This window comes from Mus musculus, chromosome 18 (genome assembly GCF_000001635.26).
Source record: "Mus musculus strain C57BL/6J chromosome 18, GRCm38.p6 C57BL/6J".
NCBI classification, from domain to species: Eukaryota; Metazoa; Chordata; class Mammalia; order Rodentia; family Muridae; genus Mus; species Mus musculus.
Genome location: NC_000084.6, coordinates 25,133,679 through 25,149,080, shown reverse-complemented (window position 1 = coordinate 25,149,080; position 15,402 = coordinate 25,133,679). Strand labels below are relative to the sequence as shown.

General features: G+C 39.6%; 1 protein-coding gene across 5 annotated transcripts in view; it reads left to right on the top strand.

The window, feature by feature from the left end:
* Tpgs2 (tubulin polyglutamylase complex subunit 2) overlaps positions 1-15,402 on the top strand; it is a 41,711-nt gene that overhangs the window by 19,853 nt on the left and 6,456 nt on the right. For 2 of the 5 annotated variants that reach the window (NM_001004361.2, NM_001142697.1), the window contains exons 5-7: positions 7,444-7,560; positions 8,475-8,635; positions 9,942-13,044. In NM_001004361.2, coding sequence (NP_001004361.2) covers positions 7,444-7,560; positions 8,475-8,635; positions 9,942-10,175 — 512 coding nt within the window. In that variant the 3' untranslated portion in view covers positions 10,176-13,044. Of the gene's footprint in view, positions 1-87; positions 794-7,443; positions 7,561-8,474; positions 8,636-9,941; positions 13,045-15,402 lie in introns of those variants that run through there. The other 3 variants (XR_003952537.1, XM_006526156.4, NM_001142698.1) reach the window with 3 other exon arrangements.

Genomic DNA, 15,402 nt, shown 5'->3' with positions numbered 1-15,402 from the left:
TTGTCTCATTTTATACTACTGGAAATTATAGGAACATGCTGTATCATTAACCCTATGCTCCGTTAAACTAACCCTTCTCATCCATAGGAAGTCAGATAGAAGCAGAAGAGAAAACAAAAGAAAATTTCATGAAGGAAATTCCAGGGTCATGTCTGTATCCCATTTTTAATTGTACTATCTGATTTTTTGATATCTAATTTTGTAAGTCCTTTATATATTTTGTAAATTTAGACTTCTGTCAGATGGAGGGTTGGTAACAATCTTTTCCCATTTCATAGGCTGGCTCTGTCTGATTGATGGTGTCTTTTGTCTTATAAATGCTTTTTGGTTTCATGAGGTCCCATTTATTCATTGTTGATTTTAGTGCCTGTGCTATTGGTGTTCTGTTCAGAAAGTTTGTCTCCTATGCCAATTTGTTTGAGGCAGTTCCTCACTTTCTCTTCTATCAGGTTCAGTGTGTCTGGTTTTATGCTAAGGTCTTTGATCCATTTGAACCTGATTTTTATGCAGGGTGATAAATATGGCTGTATTTCCATTCTTCTACATACAGACATCCAGTTTGACCAGCACCATTTATTGGAAATTCTTTCTGGATTTTTGTTTTGTTTTTTGTGTGTTTGTTTGTTTGTTTTCTTTTGTTAGTTAAAAACAAAACCAAAAAACCCACCTTGGGCTGGAGAGATGGCTGAGTGGTTAAGAGCATTGACTGCTCTTCCAGAGGTCCTGAGTTCTATTCCCAGCAACCACGTGGTGGCTCACAACCATCTATAATAGGATCTGATGCCCTCTTCTGGTATGTCTAAAGACAGCTGCAATGTACTCATACACATAAAATAAATAATTCCTTTAAAAACACCAGCTGGCGGTGGTGGCACACGCCTTTAATCCCAGCACTTGGGAGGCAGAGGCAGGTGGATTTCTGAGTGTGAGGCCAGCCAGGTCTACAGAGTGAGTTCCAGGACAGCCAGGGCTACACAGAGAAACCCTGTCTCGAAAAAAACAAAAACAAAACAAAGCAAAAAATACCTAACTGATGTTTATAGGTGTATGATTTTATGTCTGGGTCTACAATTCAATTCCATTGATTAACATGTCTCTATGCCAATATCATGCAGTTTTTATTAACTATTGCTCTATAATACAACTTGAAATCAGGGATGGTGATACCTTAGGCAGTTCTTTCATTGTTCAGGGTCATTTTAGCTATATTGGGTAGTTTGGTTTGGTTTGGCTTGGCTTGGCTTGGCTTGGTTTTCCTTATAAAGTTGAGGGTTGTCCTCTCAAGGTCTGTAAGGAATTGTGTTGGAACTTCAGTGGGGATTGCACTGAATTTGTACATTGCTTCTGGTATGATGCCCATTTTTACTATGTTAATTCTACCTATCTATATAAAGAGATCTTTCAATCTTCTTTAATTTCTCTTCTTCAAAGACTTAAAGTTATTATCATACAAGTCTTTCTATTGCTTGGTTACAGTTACCCCAAGATACTTTATATTATTTGAGGCTATTGTGAAGGGTGTTGTTTCCCTGATTTCTTCCTTGCTCCATTTGTCTTTTATACATAGAAGAGCTACTAAGTGTTTTAGTTAATTTTGTATCCAACCACTTTGCTGTAAGTGTTTATCCACTGTAGGACTTCCCAGTGGAATTTTCAGGAATACTTGTATATACTATCAGATCATGTGTAAATACCAATATTTTGACTTCTTACTTTCCAACTTGTATCCCCTTGATCTCCTTCAGTTGTCTTATTGCATTAGCTAAAACTCCAAGTACTATATTGAATAGATGTGGAGAGAGTGGACAGCCTTGTCTTATTTCTGATTTTTGTGGAATTGTTTTGAGTCTCCATAATTTTGTACTGGCCATGGGTTTGCTGTAAACTGCCTTTATTATATTTAGGTATATCTCTTGTTTCCCTACGCTCTCCAGGACTTCTCCTGGAGTTGAAGTTATCTCCAGGACATGAAGGGGTGTTGCATTTTGTCAAAGACTTTTTCATCATCTTATGAGATGATCATGTGTTTTGATTTGGTTTGGTTTGGTTTGGTTTTCCTTTCAGCTTGTTTATGGTGGATTACATTTACTGATTTTTCATATGTTGAACCATCCTTCTATCTCTAGGATGAAGCCTAAATTATTATGGTAGATGTGTTTTTCATGTGTTCTTGGATTCTGTTTGCAAGTGTTTTATTATTTTTGCATCTATGTTAATAAGGGAAATTGGTCTGTAATTTTCTTTGTTGAATCTTTATGTGGTTTGGATTCAGGGTAACTGTGGCCTTGTAAAATGAACTGGACATTGTTTCTCCTGTTTCTATTTTGTGGAATAATTTGAGGAGTATTGGTGTTAACTCTTTTGTGAAAGTCTGTTAAAAATCTGCACTAAAACCATCGGGCTCTAGGCTTTTTTTTGGTTGGGAGACAAATCACTATGTTTTAGAGTTATAGGTCCATTTAAACTGTTTATCTGATCTTGATTAAAGTGGTATCTGTTGAAAAAGTTATCCATTTATTTTAGATTTTCCAATTTGGTAGAATGGAGGTTTTTAAAGTGTCCTTATGGTTCTCTGGATTTCCTAGTGTCTGTTGTTATGACCCTCTTTCCATTTCCAATTTTATTACTTTGGCTATTTTCTGTCTTTTAGTTAGCTTGGATAAGGGTTTATCTATCTTGTTGATTTTCTCAAAGAACTCTTTGTTTTATTGATTTATATTCTCTTTTGTTCCTATTGACTTCAGCCTCAATAATTCAGTCTTTGATAATTTCTTGCCATCTACTCCTCTTGGGTGTGCTCACTTCTTTTTGTTCTGGAGCTTTCATGTATGTTGTTAGGTTGCTAATTGACATATCTTCAATTTTTTTCCTCTTAGTGGTGCTTTTATGTGTCCCATCAGTTTGGCTATGTTGTAGATACACTTTAATTCAATTCTAAAAAGTCTTTGATTGCTTTATTTCTGTCTTGACCAGAAGTTGTTGCACAGTTTCCATGCATTTATGAGCTTTGTTTCTGTTTTTTTTTTTTTCTATTTTTACTGATATCCATTTTTTTTCCATTTTTTATTAGGTATTTAGCTCATTTACATTTCCAATGCTATACCAAAAGTCCCCCATACCCACCCACCCCCACTCCCCTACCCACCCACTCCCCCTTTTTGGCCCTGGCATTCCCCTATACTGGGGCATATAAAGTTTCCGTGTCCAATGGGCCTCTCTTTCCAGTGATGGCCGACTAGGCCATCTTTTGATACATATGCAGCTAGAGTCAAGAGCTCCGGGGTACTGGTTAGTTCATAATGTTGTTCCACCTATAGGGTTGCAGATCCCTTTCTGATATCCATTTTTAATCCATGGCTGTCTGATAGGGAGTAGGGGGATATTGCTATCAGTTCTCTTGTACCTATTGAGACTTATCTTGTGGTCGGTTTTGAAGAAAAGTTCCATGAGATGCTGAGCAGGCGGTATATTCTTTTGTGTTTGAGTGAAATGTTCTCTAAATATCTGTTAGGTATATTTGGTTTATATTTAGTTGTTGTCTGGATGACCTATCTATAGGTAAGAGTTGAATATTGAAGTCTCTCCACTATCAGTCCATGAGGATCAATATGTCATTTAAACTATAGTAGTGGGATTTGTGCTTTGCTTTGTTTTGTTTTTAAATAGAGGTAGCTGCCCTTATGTTTGGGGTATAGATGCTAAGAATTAAAATGTCTCCTTGGTGGACTTTTCCTTTGAAGAATATATAGTGCCCTTCCCCATCTCTTTTGCTTAATTTTGGTTTGAAGTCTATTTTGATAAATATTAAAATGGCTACACTACCTTGCTTCTTAGATTCCTTTGCTTAGAATATCTTTTTCCAACCCTTTACAATGATACAATGTCTCTCTTTGATGTTGAAGTGTGTTTCTTGTATGCAGCAGAAGGTTGGGTCCTATTTTTGTATCTACATTATGTCTTTTTAGTGGGGTTTTTAGCCATTCATACTGGATATCAATGAACAATGGCTGTTAATTCCTGCTATTTTTTGTTGTTGAGATATGTGTGTGGTTTTGTACATGCTTTCCTTTTTTGTTTTTCTATGGAATTAACTAAATATACTTGAAAACACAGGAAGTAATCTCCTTAGTGGGATTTTCCCCCCACACCTTTCATCTGGCTGGATTTATAGATAGATACTGTTTAAATTTAACTTTATGGTAAAATATCTTGTTTTCTTCATTTATGGTAATTGAAAGTTTTGTTGAGTATTGTAATCTGAGCTGGCATTTGCAGTCTCTTAAGAGTCTGCAGCACATCTGTCCAAGCACTTTTAGTGTTTCCATTGAGAAATCTGATATAATTCTAATAGGTCTGCCTTTATATGTTACTTGGTCTTTTTCCTTTGAAGCTTTTAATAGTCTTTGTTTTAATTTTTATGTGATAAGGGGACTTTCCTTTCTGGTCCAGTCTTTCTAGTGTTTTGTATGCTTCATATACCTTTATAGCCATCTCCTTTAGGTTAGGAAATTTTTCTCCTGTGATTTTGTTGAAAATATTTTCTGGGCCTTTGAGCTGGTATTCTTCTCCTTCCTTTATTCTATTATAGGAATAGGTTTGTTTTCTTCATAGTTCCCCAAATTTCCTGGATGTTTTCGGTCAGTTTCTGTTTGAACAGTGTATTTGTTTCTTCTGTCATATCTTCAATACCTGAGATTCTCTCTTCCATTTCTTGCATTCTCTTGTATTGGTGTATCGATGGTAATAATGATGGATAACTTTGTAAAATTCTGTAGTTCCTGTTTGCATCCCTAAGTGTTTCATTTCCAGGATTCCCTCAGTTTGTGTCTTTTTTATTGTTTCTATTCCATTTCTAGGTTTGCAACAGTTTTATTTGTTTCCTTCAATTGTTTGTGATTTCCTGGCTTTCTTTAAGGGATTTATTAATTACTCTTTAAAGACCTCTATCACCTTCATATAGTTGCTTTTAAGGTCTTTTGCTTTTGCTTCAGCTCTGTTGGACCTGCTGTGGTGGGATAGCTGGGCTATTGTGTTTTTATGCATCTAGGGGTGATGATAAATCTAGGTGCTGACTTCTAGATTTGTTTTGATTAGATGGGAGCTTTGTTCCTTGGTTTCTGTTTCCTTCCTGGATTTTCAGAGAATGTGTTGGCTGAGTGGTGCCATTTATAATGACCTGCTCAGTGTGTTCATGGAAGATGCTTGCTGGGTTTAGTGGCTTGGAGAATGGGGGGGTGGGGGTGAAGGGTGGGGCGAGGGGAAATGGTCTGAGGGATTTCCCAGGAGCACGAACATGGGTGAGTGGAAGCTATAGCTGGTGCTTTGTTGTAGAGCTTGGGCAACCCTGAGAATTGGGTCTAAGGTAATAGGGAGGGAGGTCCACAGGCAGCTTACCTGCTCTCTGTCAAGCATTGCCTATTGTTGAGCAGGGGGTGTCCACCTGGTTTGGGTGCTGGGACACAGCAATGAGGAAGGGAGGGAAGCACTGAGCTTTAATCTCAGTATCTTGGCAGATACAAACAAAAATTCTCTCCAGAAATAATATAAAATTATTTATGGTAATGATAGCATAACTTTGTAAAATATACTAAAAGCTAAGAATTCTATATTTAATATAAGTGATATGGTAGATGAATTGTAGCCTAAAAAGGCCTTTAAATTTTTTTTTTAAGTTGTTATTACCCAAGGCCTTGGATTGTTTTTTGTAAGTTTTCAGAAAGTAAATATTACTAAAAAAAAAAAAAAAAATATGTAGGCACCTGAAGAAACTCAACCCCATGAACAAGAACCAACCTAAATTATAAGTAACATGAAAAGATCAAAAGCTTGTCCCCAAAGTGTTTGAGTACAGACTTGAAAATGGTATGCTTGTGTTGATGGAATAAACACCAAGCTTCAGGGAGGAACTATAATGCAGACATGGGAGAGCATTCAAACACTAATCCTATGCTTCTGGTCATAGTACAGCCCCACTGATCCCACCTAACTTCATTTCTCCTTTCTAGCAGGCTCCCATGTAACCCAGACTGTTCGTGAACTTGTTATGTAGCTGAGGGTGACCCTGAACTCCTAATCCTCATGTCTCCACCTCCCAAGTGTTAGTATTATAGCTTCTGGGGTGCTGGAGTGCCTTCCACAAGCCACTCAGAGGAGGCACAATGCAGTCTGTGATAGGGGGCCTAGCCTGTGTTTTCCTGAAAAAGAACCAGCAAGAGATTTAGGTTCAGCTTTTTACAGTGAAGCCCTCCCCGTCTCCACCTTGCAGTGATCCTTAATGGACATGGTCCTTGCTTGTCCAAACTGCTATTATGGCAGATGTGAATGCAGACATCTTACTCAGGGAGAACCAGGGATTAACTACCTTTTTCAGAAAGCTCATTGGCTGAACACTCTTAGGGCCTCCCCAGAGTATTCAAATACAGACTTGAAAATGGTGTGCTTGTATTGATGGAATAAAAGAGCCTTTAGGGCGGAACTGAAGACTGAGATTGCAGACTTGGAAGACCACTCAAACACTCTGGGCCCATCTAGATACTTAATTAGCATAGAGAACTTCAGATTTTTATGCTATATGACTGGTTGTCATGGTCTTCTCAGTGGGGTGTCATGGATACGTGGTCCAGGACAGGTGGAGCTGATTCCACACCTGCCGTTCTCAAGTCTGAGATTCCCAGGGGTTTTTGAACCTGCTTCAACCTTACCAGCTCTTCTGTCTGGTGGCACGGTCCACTTGCCCCACATACCACCAGACCCAGCTTCTGCCTGAGAAATCCTTAAAAGTAAGGCCAAAGTATTTGTATCCCAGTAATTTGACTGTTTCAAAGCTCAAGAATATTTATAGAAAACATTTAGCACTCAGTAGTACAAGGTTAACAATTTCTGGCATCCAATCAAAGATTACCAGGCAGTAAAATAGTTTTTAATGGGGGAAAATAGATGAATTAGAACAAATCCAGAAGTGAGACACATTTTGGTACTATCATCAGAGGGTGATAAGGTAAATATCTATGAATGGGGGTGGAACAAGTTATGATTCATCCACTCCCATAGGCCGTGAAGCAACCACTAGAAGTAATGGGTCAGTTATACCACCTGACTAGGGCTTCCCCATGGGATTACTGTGCAGAAATTAAGAATGAGGTGTACTTGATATTCTCTTCTTATACAGTGACCTAGGAAAAGGAAGACACTCCCATCCGCATCCTAACATTCACAGTGCTCTGCCTTTATATGGCTCCATTCCCAGGAAGTCCAGTGATTTTTCCTTATGCCATCTTCCACCAGATTGTCTCTCAGTTTCTATTGGTGATAAGAAGGCCTGATCCATCAGTGAAAGAAACCCAGAGCATTCAGAACATAGAATTCTTCACCATTTTTCCATCTTTGTAAAGGTGTATGAGTAGTGCTGAGTTTGAACATTACTGTTGATTTCTGGGTTTACAGGAAATGAAGACCACCAGCTAGAGAAGCCTCACTTTGACTGTCGCAGTGCAATATTTGAGCTGGATTCATGCAATGGGAATGGGAAAGTTTGCCTCGTCTACAAAAATGGGAAACCTGGTAAAGATCATTTCCAAAGTATGATCCTACAGTATAGATGTGTTCTTCCTGAGCTTGCCTGTCAGCCGTCACTGAATGAAAAGCTCCCCGAGACACACTCAGCCTCAGAACAATTAATAGGATGGCAACATACAAATGAGAATGGGCTGGTAGTTTTGGAAAGGAAGAGAATGGGGAAAATGTTAGAGTTATCTAGAAAGCTGATGATCCACAATGGGCTACAGGTAATTCATAAACAGGCTTAAGATAGGAACTGGCCTAATAGTGCCTGGGTCAGCTGACCTAGGATAGCCTATCAAGGAGCAGGATTGTAGGGGTGAGGTGATATACGCCTGTGGGTTGAATAACCCATTCACTGGGGTCACCTAAGAACATCAGAAAACACAAATATTTATATTACTATTCATAACAGTAGCAGAATTAGTTAAGAAGTAGCAACAAAAATAATTTTATGGCTGGAGGTCACCACAACCTGAGGAACTGTAAAGGGTTGTGGCAGTAGGAAGGTTGAGAGCCACTGGTATAGACTCTTTTACCTTGGTTTTTGGTTTGGTTTTGTTTTCCATAGCACTTTTTATTAAGAGACCTCTTTTTAAAAGACTGATCCATTCAAGGTTTCTTTCCATCAAAAAAGAAGACGGAGTGCTCAGTCCGCAGAGAACAGAAGAATCTGCTAAGATAGCCTTAATGAGCTGCCACAGGGCCAAAGCAAGCAGGTATATCCACGGGCTGATCTCTGAGTATCAAATAAACAGGTAGGAGCAGCTAGAACAGAGCAGGACTAGAAGCCTAAGAGGGAAGTGTTATGTTTTCAACCCTCTCTACTATGAAGTTTCTCTTAACTATCAATGTATATTGACATTGTATTTAAAAGGGAAAATGCATTAACTGTCTAACTTCTTGTGCTGTTTTAGGGTTAGCTCATGACACTGAGATATGGTTCCTGGACAGAGCATTATACTGGCACTTTCTCACGGATACCTTTACCGCCTATTACCGCCTGCTCATCACCCACCTGGGCCTGCCCCAGTGGCAGTATGCCTTTACCAGCTATGGCATTAGCCCACAGGCCAAGGTAAGGAGAGAACCCTGCCATCTCAGAATCTGATATGTACCAAGACTATTCTGTGGAAATGGTTACCTTCCGAATTCCCCATCTGCTTTAAATAGATCAAGGGGTAGAACCAATATTTTCAATAAGCAGGACTAAGTGACTCCAGTGTTTGCTAATAGCCTCACATGATTTAGATTTAATTAAGTAATCAGGATCAACTGGAGTGTTGTTTTTAATTAAAATGTTACTGAGGGCTTGGGCCTAGTCAGTCATTATTTGGATTGACAGTACACACACTTAGAAAGATTGACAAGTCTCCAGGTATGCATCCCCATGGCCCGGCATAGTTGTCAGTGTAGTGTGTATGTACCTGAGATACTCAGTCCATGTGAGGCATTGGTAGCATGTTTCTTTTTATATTTTTACTAACACAGATATAGCAATTCTGCACTCTTGGTTTTGCCTTAGTGCTCCATTGCGGAGTACCCATAGAGCTGTCTTCTATATGTTACAGATTTGGGCATCATTTCAGAGATTTATAGAACGTGCCTTGAAAATGCCAAGCGCTGGCCAGAACTTTAGACCAGAGCGAACTGGTGTGGTTTAAAGAAAAATCACAGTGATTTCTTATAGCACTTAGTCATCAAAAACTCCCACTGTATCTATACTAGCTGGCCTCATTGTTCTCACAGATTTTCATAATTACAGCTTCCATGTAATGTGGTGTGAACTGGTTTTGATCAAATCATGGCAAAATATGTGGCAGCCCCTTTCCCCAATAGCTATAATTATTAAAAAAACAAAAACAAAAACAAAACCAAATCACTGCAGGTATAGAGTACCAGCACACCGCTTCCCATAGGAAAGTTCTGCACGGACCTCTGTTGCAATACCCATACTGGGCACCGTGTGCATTGATGGCAAGCAGGACAGTGTCCTTGGCAGGCTCACTAGTTCTAAGGCACCAATAAGTATACTTGGCTCCTTAGTTCTCATAGTACCTTTATTTTAAAGGCCTTAAAAAGCACCTTATGTGCTTGACCAAGGGTTGATGGCATCCCTCACCACTTACTGTTCCAGTGCTCATAAATTTTCAAGGCAGTTTTTCATAAAAATGTGTATAAGTTCAATATTACATCACTGAAATGTACTGGACCAAAAATGTTTTATATTTTACAGCATTTTCAATTTTGAAATAATCGCATGTACTTTACCAGTTGACACTGAAAAAAAATGTAGGTTAGTGATAGTTAATTTGTAATGTCTGTACTGTCGCCTGCTCTCCCCCATTTCTCCTTCCAACTGAGACTCTATTTGTGCCTTACAGCAATGGTTCAGTATGTACAAACCCATCACCTACAACACAAGCCTGCTCACAGAAGAGTCCGACAACTTTGTGAACAAGCTAGACCCCAGCAAAGTGTTCAAGAGCAAGAACAAGATTTTAATCCCAAAAAAGAAAGGGCCTGTACCACCTGCCAGTGGTCAGAAAGGGCCTGGGCCCTTACCTCCTCCTACCTCTAAGCCTACCACAGGCTCTGGAAATCCTGTCCGAAAATAAGCATTCTATCACCTCAGTAATATCCAGACACAGATGGCCCTGTGGCAGCGGCATTCTCCTGAGAGACCAAAGCCTTAGGCCTTTGTTTCCACTGTCATTAGCTAGGGGCTGGGACGATCACACTGAATTCTCCTCAGGAGTTCCTTCCTCTGTAGGTTGTGACAACCTCATCTCCAAAGCCAACGAAGACTTTCAGATGTACCTGAGCTTTCTTATGTCTGTACCCAATCCTTAACTTCTTAGCAGTAATTAGAGAGGTCACCCTCCCAAATAAACCCATGGTTTGACTCATGAAGCATCAGTATCGACTAGTTATGTGACCATCTCAGTTAATGAAAATTGCACACCTTCAGTTGCATTCACCACACTTCAGCTATGCACCTGATGGTAGAGTCCATATTGGACAGCACAGAAAGGGGAAGGTTTTTGTCACAGAAGTGTTTTGGACAACATTGCATGTGAACACGTTCATACTGTCCTTCAGATACAATAACGTAATGCCTTAGTTTCATACGCTTTATGTTTTGAGAAAACATTTTCAAAGACAGTCTTGTGTTCTTTACAACCTAGACCAGGAATGCTTAAAGGTGTGATCCCTAGACTTAGAATTGTGCACCAAAGTCACTGGTATCATGTGGGGATAAGATGATTGGATTCCAGTTCTGATCTGCAAAATAAGAATTTCCAAGAAAAATTCCAGGTGTCAGGGTTTTCTTTTTAAGACAAGGTCTCACTATATAGTTTAGGCTGACCTATAGCTCACACACCCTATATAGCTTCCTGACACACACACACACACCCTGTCACTAACGTTTTAATTACAGATGTACAGTATCATGCGTAACATTGGATTTTTAGTCAATTTAACAGTACTTCTGAGTTTGAAACTTTCAGCTTAAGATCTCAGTGGTTTCAAACCACAAAGTTTCTTTGTAATTGGGTAAAGCACGTATAACTTTTTTGTTTTTTTTTTTTTGTTTTTTTTTTTTTGAAACAGGGTTTTTCTGTGTAGTCCTGGCTGTCCTGGAACTCATGGAGTTGTGGCTGCTAAATGACTTAGTGCATAGAGTTAGTTATCCTGTCCTTCCTTTGTAATGTGACCCTACGGTTGCTAATTATGACCTTCCTGCTAGCAGCTGTGATCTCTTAAGTCGTTCATTTTTTGCTTGCAAGACACCAGTTGGGTTCTCACTTGTGCCTTTATACCTGTCCTTTCCTTGTGAGGTTCAGCTCTAGTCTGCCTCTACTCAAAGCTCAGTGAAGCTCCAACTCCCCTAGGTGAGCAGTGATTTTTTTGTGCTTCTCCAGAAAGCCATCCTAATCAATTCTGCATTAACCCAAATAAATGTGTCATATTTTAGGGCAATAAATTAGAATGAATGAGTAAAGTTGTGAAAATGTTTAACTTTAAAAATTGAGAAGACAATAATTGCCTTATTTTAGAGTCTGGATATCTTTCACTCATCTTACGGTCTGTGTCACAAAACCATCAAAATGAAATAGGTTACACATGAAGCCATGAATGCCACTGGTCTTTTCTGCACCCAGAAACTATGTTGTACCCAGATACTACCTAACTGGATATCCCACCAATAACTGTCTTGATAAGGCTCTAAAAGACCAAAAAGTAACTCGTGAGACATGGTGGGATGTGAAACTTCTTACCCTGTATCTAGGAAAAGTTCTTCAACACCATTGATGCTGTTTCTTCAGATGTAAAATGAAAATTTATGGAAGGGCTATAAAACTATTAAATAATGCAAATGGAGTACACATGGAGATGCTTTCAGTAAGCAACAGCTTTTAAAATAGCATTCAGAAAGTCCATTTTCTCCCCATGAATTACCTAACCAACAGAACCAATTGCTTTACCAGATGATTTTTTGACAAAATTGATTATTTTAACACCTATCTTTACTGTCTATTTCAAAGCCATTAGCTTTCTTATAAAATCGCAAAGACATTTCATTCCTGAAGCAATTTGGTACTTTTGTGGTGTAGTTACCTCTCTGATAAAATGATTTCTAATCAAAACTAGAAATAGCTAAAGAATGGGGGATAACTGAAATTTAATTGGATGACAGCCTCCCACAGCTTCTGTTAGACCTCCTGAGGAGAAGGATCAAGGCTCTCATTTTCCCAACTGACCACCCAGCCCTGTCACAGAGCTACCTACAAACCTGGCCCTTAGTGCATAGTTTGTTCTACTGTGTTTTCAGGACCTGATGGCTTAATACACATAAGTTTACCCGTGTGTATTTCTGCAGGCCAGAAGTTCAATGTCAGTTTTATAGAGCCAAAATCTAGTTGTCACTGGGCCAGGACTTGGGAGGCTCCTATAGAGTCTGTCCCTGCTTCCTCCTGCAGATTGTTGTTTGGGTTCATATCACTTCAGTCCTGTTGCTTTCACTTCGTCTTCTCTTTCTCCAAATCTCTTCTGACTGTCCTTTATAAGGACACTTATGATTGGATTTGAGGCATGTCGGACACTACAGGATGATCTTCTCACACCTGCAAGGAATCCTTACAAAGGAATTGTACATTTCAGAGATTAGAACCGGAGGCCCCAGAGATGTTGAGTCAATGTATTACAGTAGTGTTTGCTACTTCACCATTTCAAGGGACTGTGGATATAAATGATTGTTTTGAAGGCCATAACGGATCTATAAGCCACTTTAGAGCTGGGAAACTAAGCTGCCGTTTGTACCCCTGCTCATCTTCTCTACATTGTGTTCAACAATGAACCTTGAAGAAAATAAAACCCAGGTCTCCAGCCTTCCCCAGCCCCGTGCATGCGCATTCTCCTTCACCCCCAATTCCTTTTGAGTAAGTTACTTGTTAAAATAAATCCTTAAGGTTCAAAACAAAATCAGGTATCTTCAACAAAATAATGTTTGCCTTTCATCACTTCCGAGCACTTACGGGAAGATAAAGTCACAAGAGAGTGTCAGTGGTAATGACCTAAAAGACTAGCAATGACACAGGTAAGGTACTATGCTCTTTAACATTCACAAAGGTCCTAGAGAGCAATTTAATGCCATAAAATTAAAAATTGCTAATACAAGGCTTAGAGAGATGGCTTAGGCTTCTCTTACAGAGGACTGGACTTTTTATTCCAGGGGATCTTACGCCTCTTCTGATTTCTGCACACACACACACACACACACACACACACACACACACATCACAGCTTCAGCTTGCTACCTAGGTCACACCAGGACAACTAGCCCACAGGGACAGTAGGTAGTCATATGAAGATAACTAGCCACTTGAACAAAGATATCCACCTGTCAGACATTGTCCACTAATGAGCTGATAGCACCCCCTAAAGTAAGGCCCTGCAGCCTACATATTTCTTTTGTCTTTAAAAACTTCCCTCTGCATAGCTTCCATATGCACCTAGCAGTGTACTGTAGTGTAATCACACATACTCAGGATCACAACATCCTGCTATTCCCAAATAAACTGAAACTCAGCTATTTCTCTGATTTTAAATTGTCAGTGGTGTTTGGAGAAATTATATTTGATTTTACCAAATTCTTACATACACTATCTTTAGTCTTTTACCACCCACCCTAGGGAAGAGAAAAAAAGGGGGAAAGGAAAGAAGAGACAGACAGACAAAAAGACCTTGTGGGACTGAGGCAATGGCTCAGTAGGTAAACTATTTGCTCCACAAACATGATGAGTACAGATTTCCCAGGACCCATGTAACCCTAGAACTGGCAGGTTGGAGAAAGGCAGATTCTGGAACTTACTGAGCAGTGACTCTAGGTTCAATGGGGGAAAAAAACCAAAACTATCCATGATTATTGCTGCTGCTGCTGCTGATGATGATGATGATGGTGGTGGTGGTGGTGGTGATGGTGATGGTGATATAGAAAGCTATAGAGGAAGATGCCTCACATGATCCTTCACACATGGTACACACACTAAAATATATCACATAAACACAATTTCTTGTAACATTCAAACTCATCTTCATATTAGAAATAAAGGGTTGAAAATGAGGATCTTTTAAATGTTCTCAAGCCCTGTGCACACTCTAGACCACCTCAACTACAGTGTCTTGGGGAGGACAGGGAGAAAGATAAAGACACCAGCAGCTCTCCGTACACTAGCTGAGTCCCATCCACAGAGTTTGGTGGGCATTTTTGCCCTGTTACATTATCCCATACTACAGTGAGAATATCCAAAATGAAGCTCTAAATAAAAGACTCTCCTTTAACAAGCTGCAAAGCAAGAAATTAGTTAACCTTCTTGCTTCTCAGAAGATTTCGATCCCTAAAATTAACATTGTAGTCTCCCAGTCACCTGCAGAACCCAAGGGGCCACCAGAAAGCCACCGAGTATCCAGTCACCAAGCAGCATGACTAGACATTTCTGTCCTGTGTGATGGATAGCCCATGCCTAAGTTCAGTGCTGCTGCAATAAGCCAGTGCCCTCAAAGCCATTAAACCACATGCGGAATGATTTAGATACAAAAGAGAAATGACTATGCTACCCTATGTATCCTTTTCAAGGGGCGACTAAATCAATTTCCTAGTCTGTAATCTACAAAGCCCACTGACATTCCCAGGATCTCATGGAGTGCTCACATCCATCAGGTGGCCTCTTGCAAGGGCCTGCTTGACAGAGTGCTCTCCCACCACAGGTTACGGAGACCACAGAGGAGGGGGTAGGTATAAATATTTCATCTTTTTATAGATAACGTCTGCTGCATGTTATCTATTAATCACCACTCCAGATACAGAGGCAAGTAGGTTTTAAAAGGTGGGACATTTGCCCAGCCTCTGAAAGTAGCCACTGGAATGATTTGCCTTTTCCTAATTTGGGAGGTAGGTTTCCCATGAGGAGACCTGGCCAGCCCAGGAACTTCCCTGGAAATCTAAGTCACTTTCTAGGCACCTGTAAGCCCCAGTATCATGGAAATTGCCAAGAGTCCTGAATTCCCTCTTAAACACTGTGGGTCTTGACTGCTTGTACTTGAGAGAAATGAATATAAAAACCATAACATTCTCTGTAAACAGAACTTTAAATTCTTCTTCATCTGGATGATTAGTGAATATTTTGAGAAAATTTTTACCTAAACGGCAAAAATGTTCGTTTCAGAAGACTTCAGACATGTGAAAAGCTACTCTAATATATTTTAGCACCACACACACCAAACCTCATGTGTAAGGTGAAATGTAACTAAATTAACAACAGCTAACCTTCCCTGTAGCAA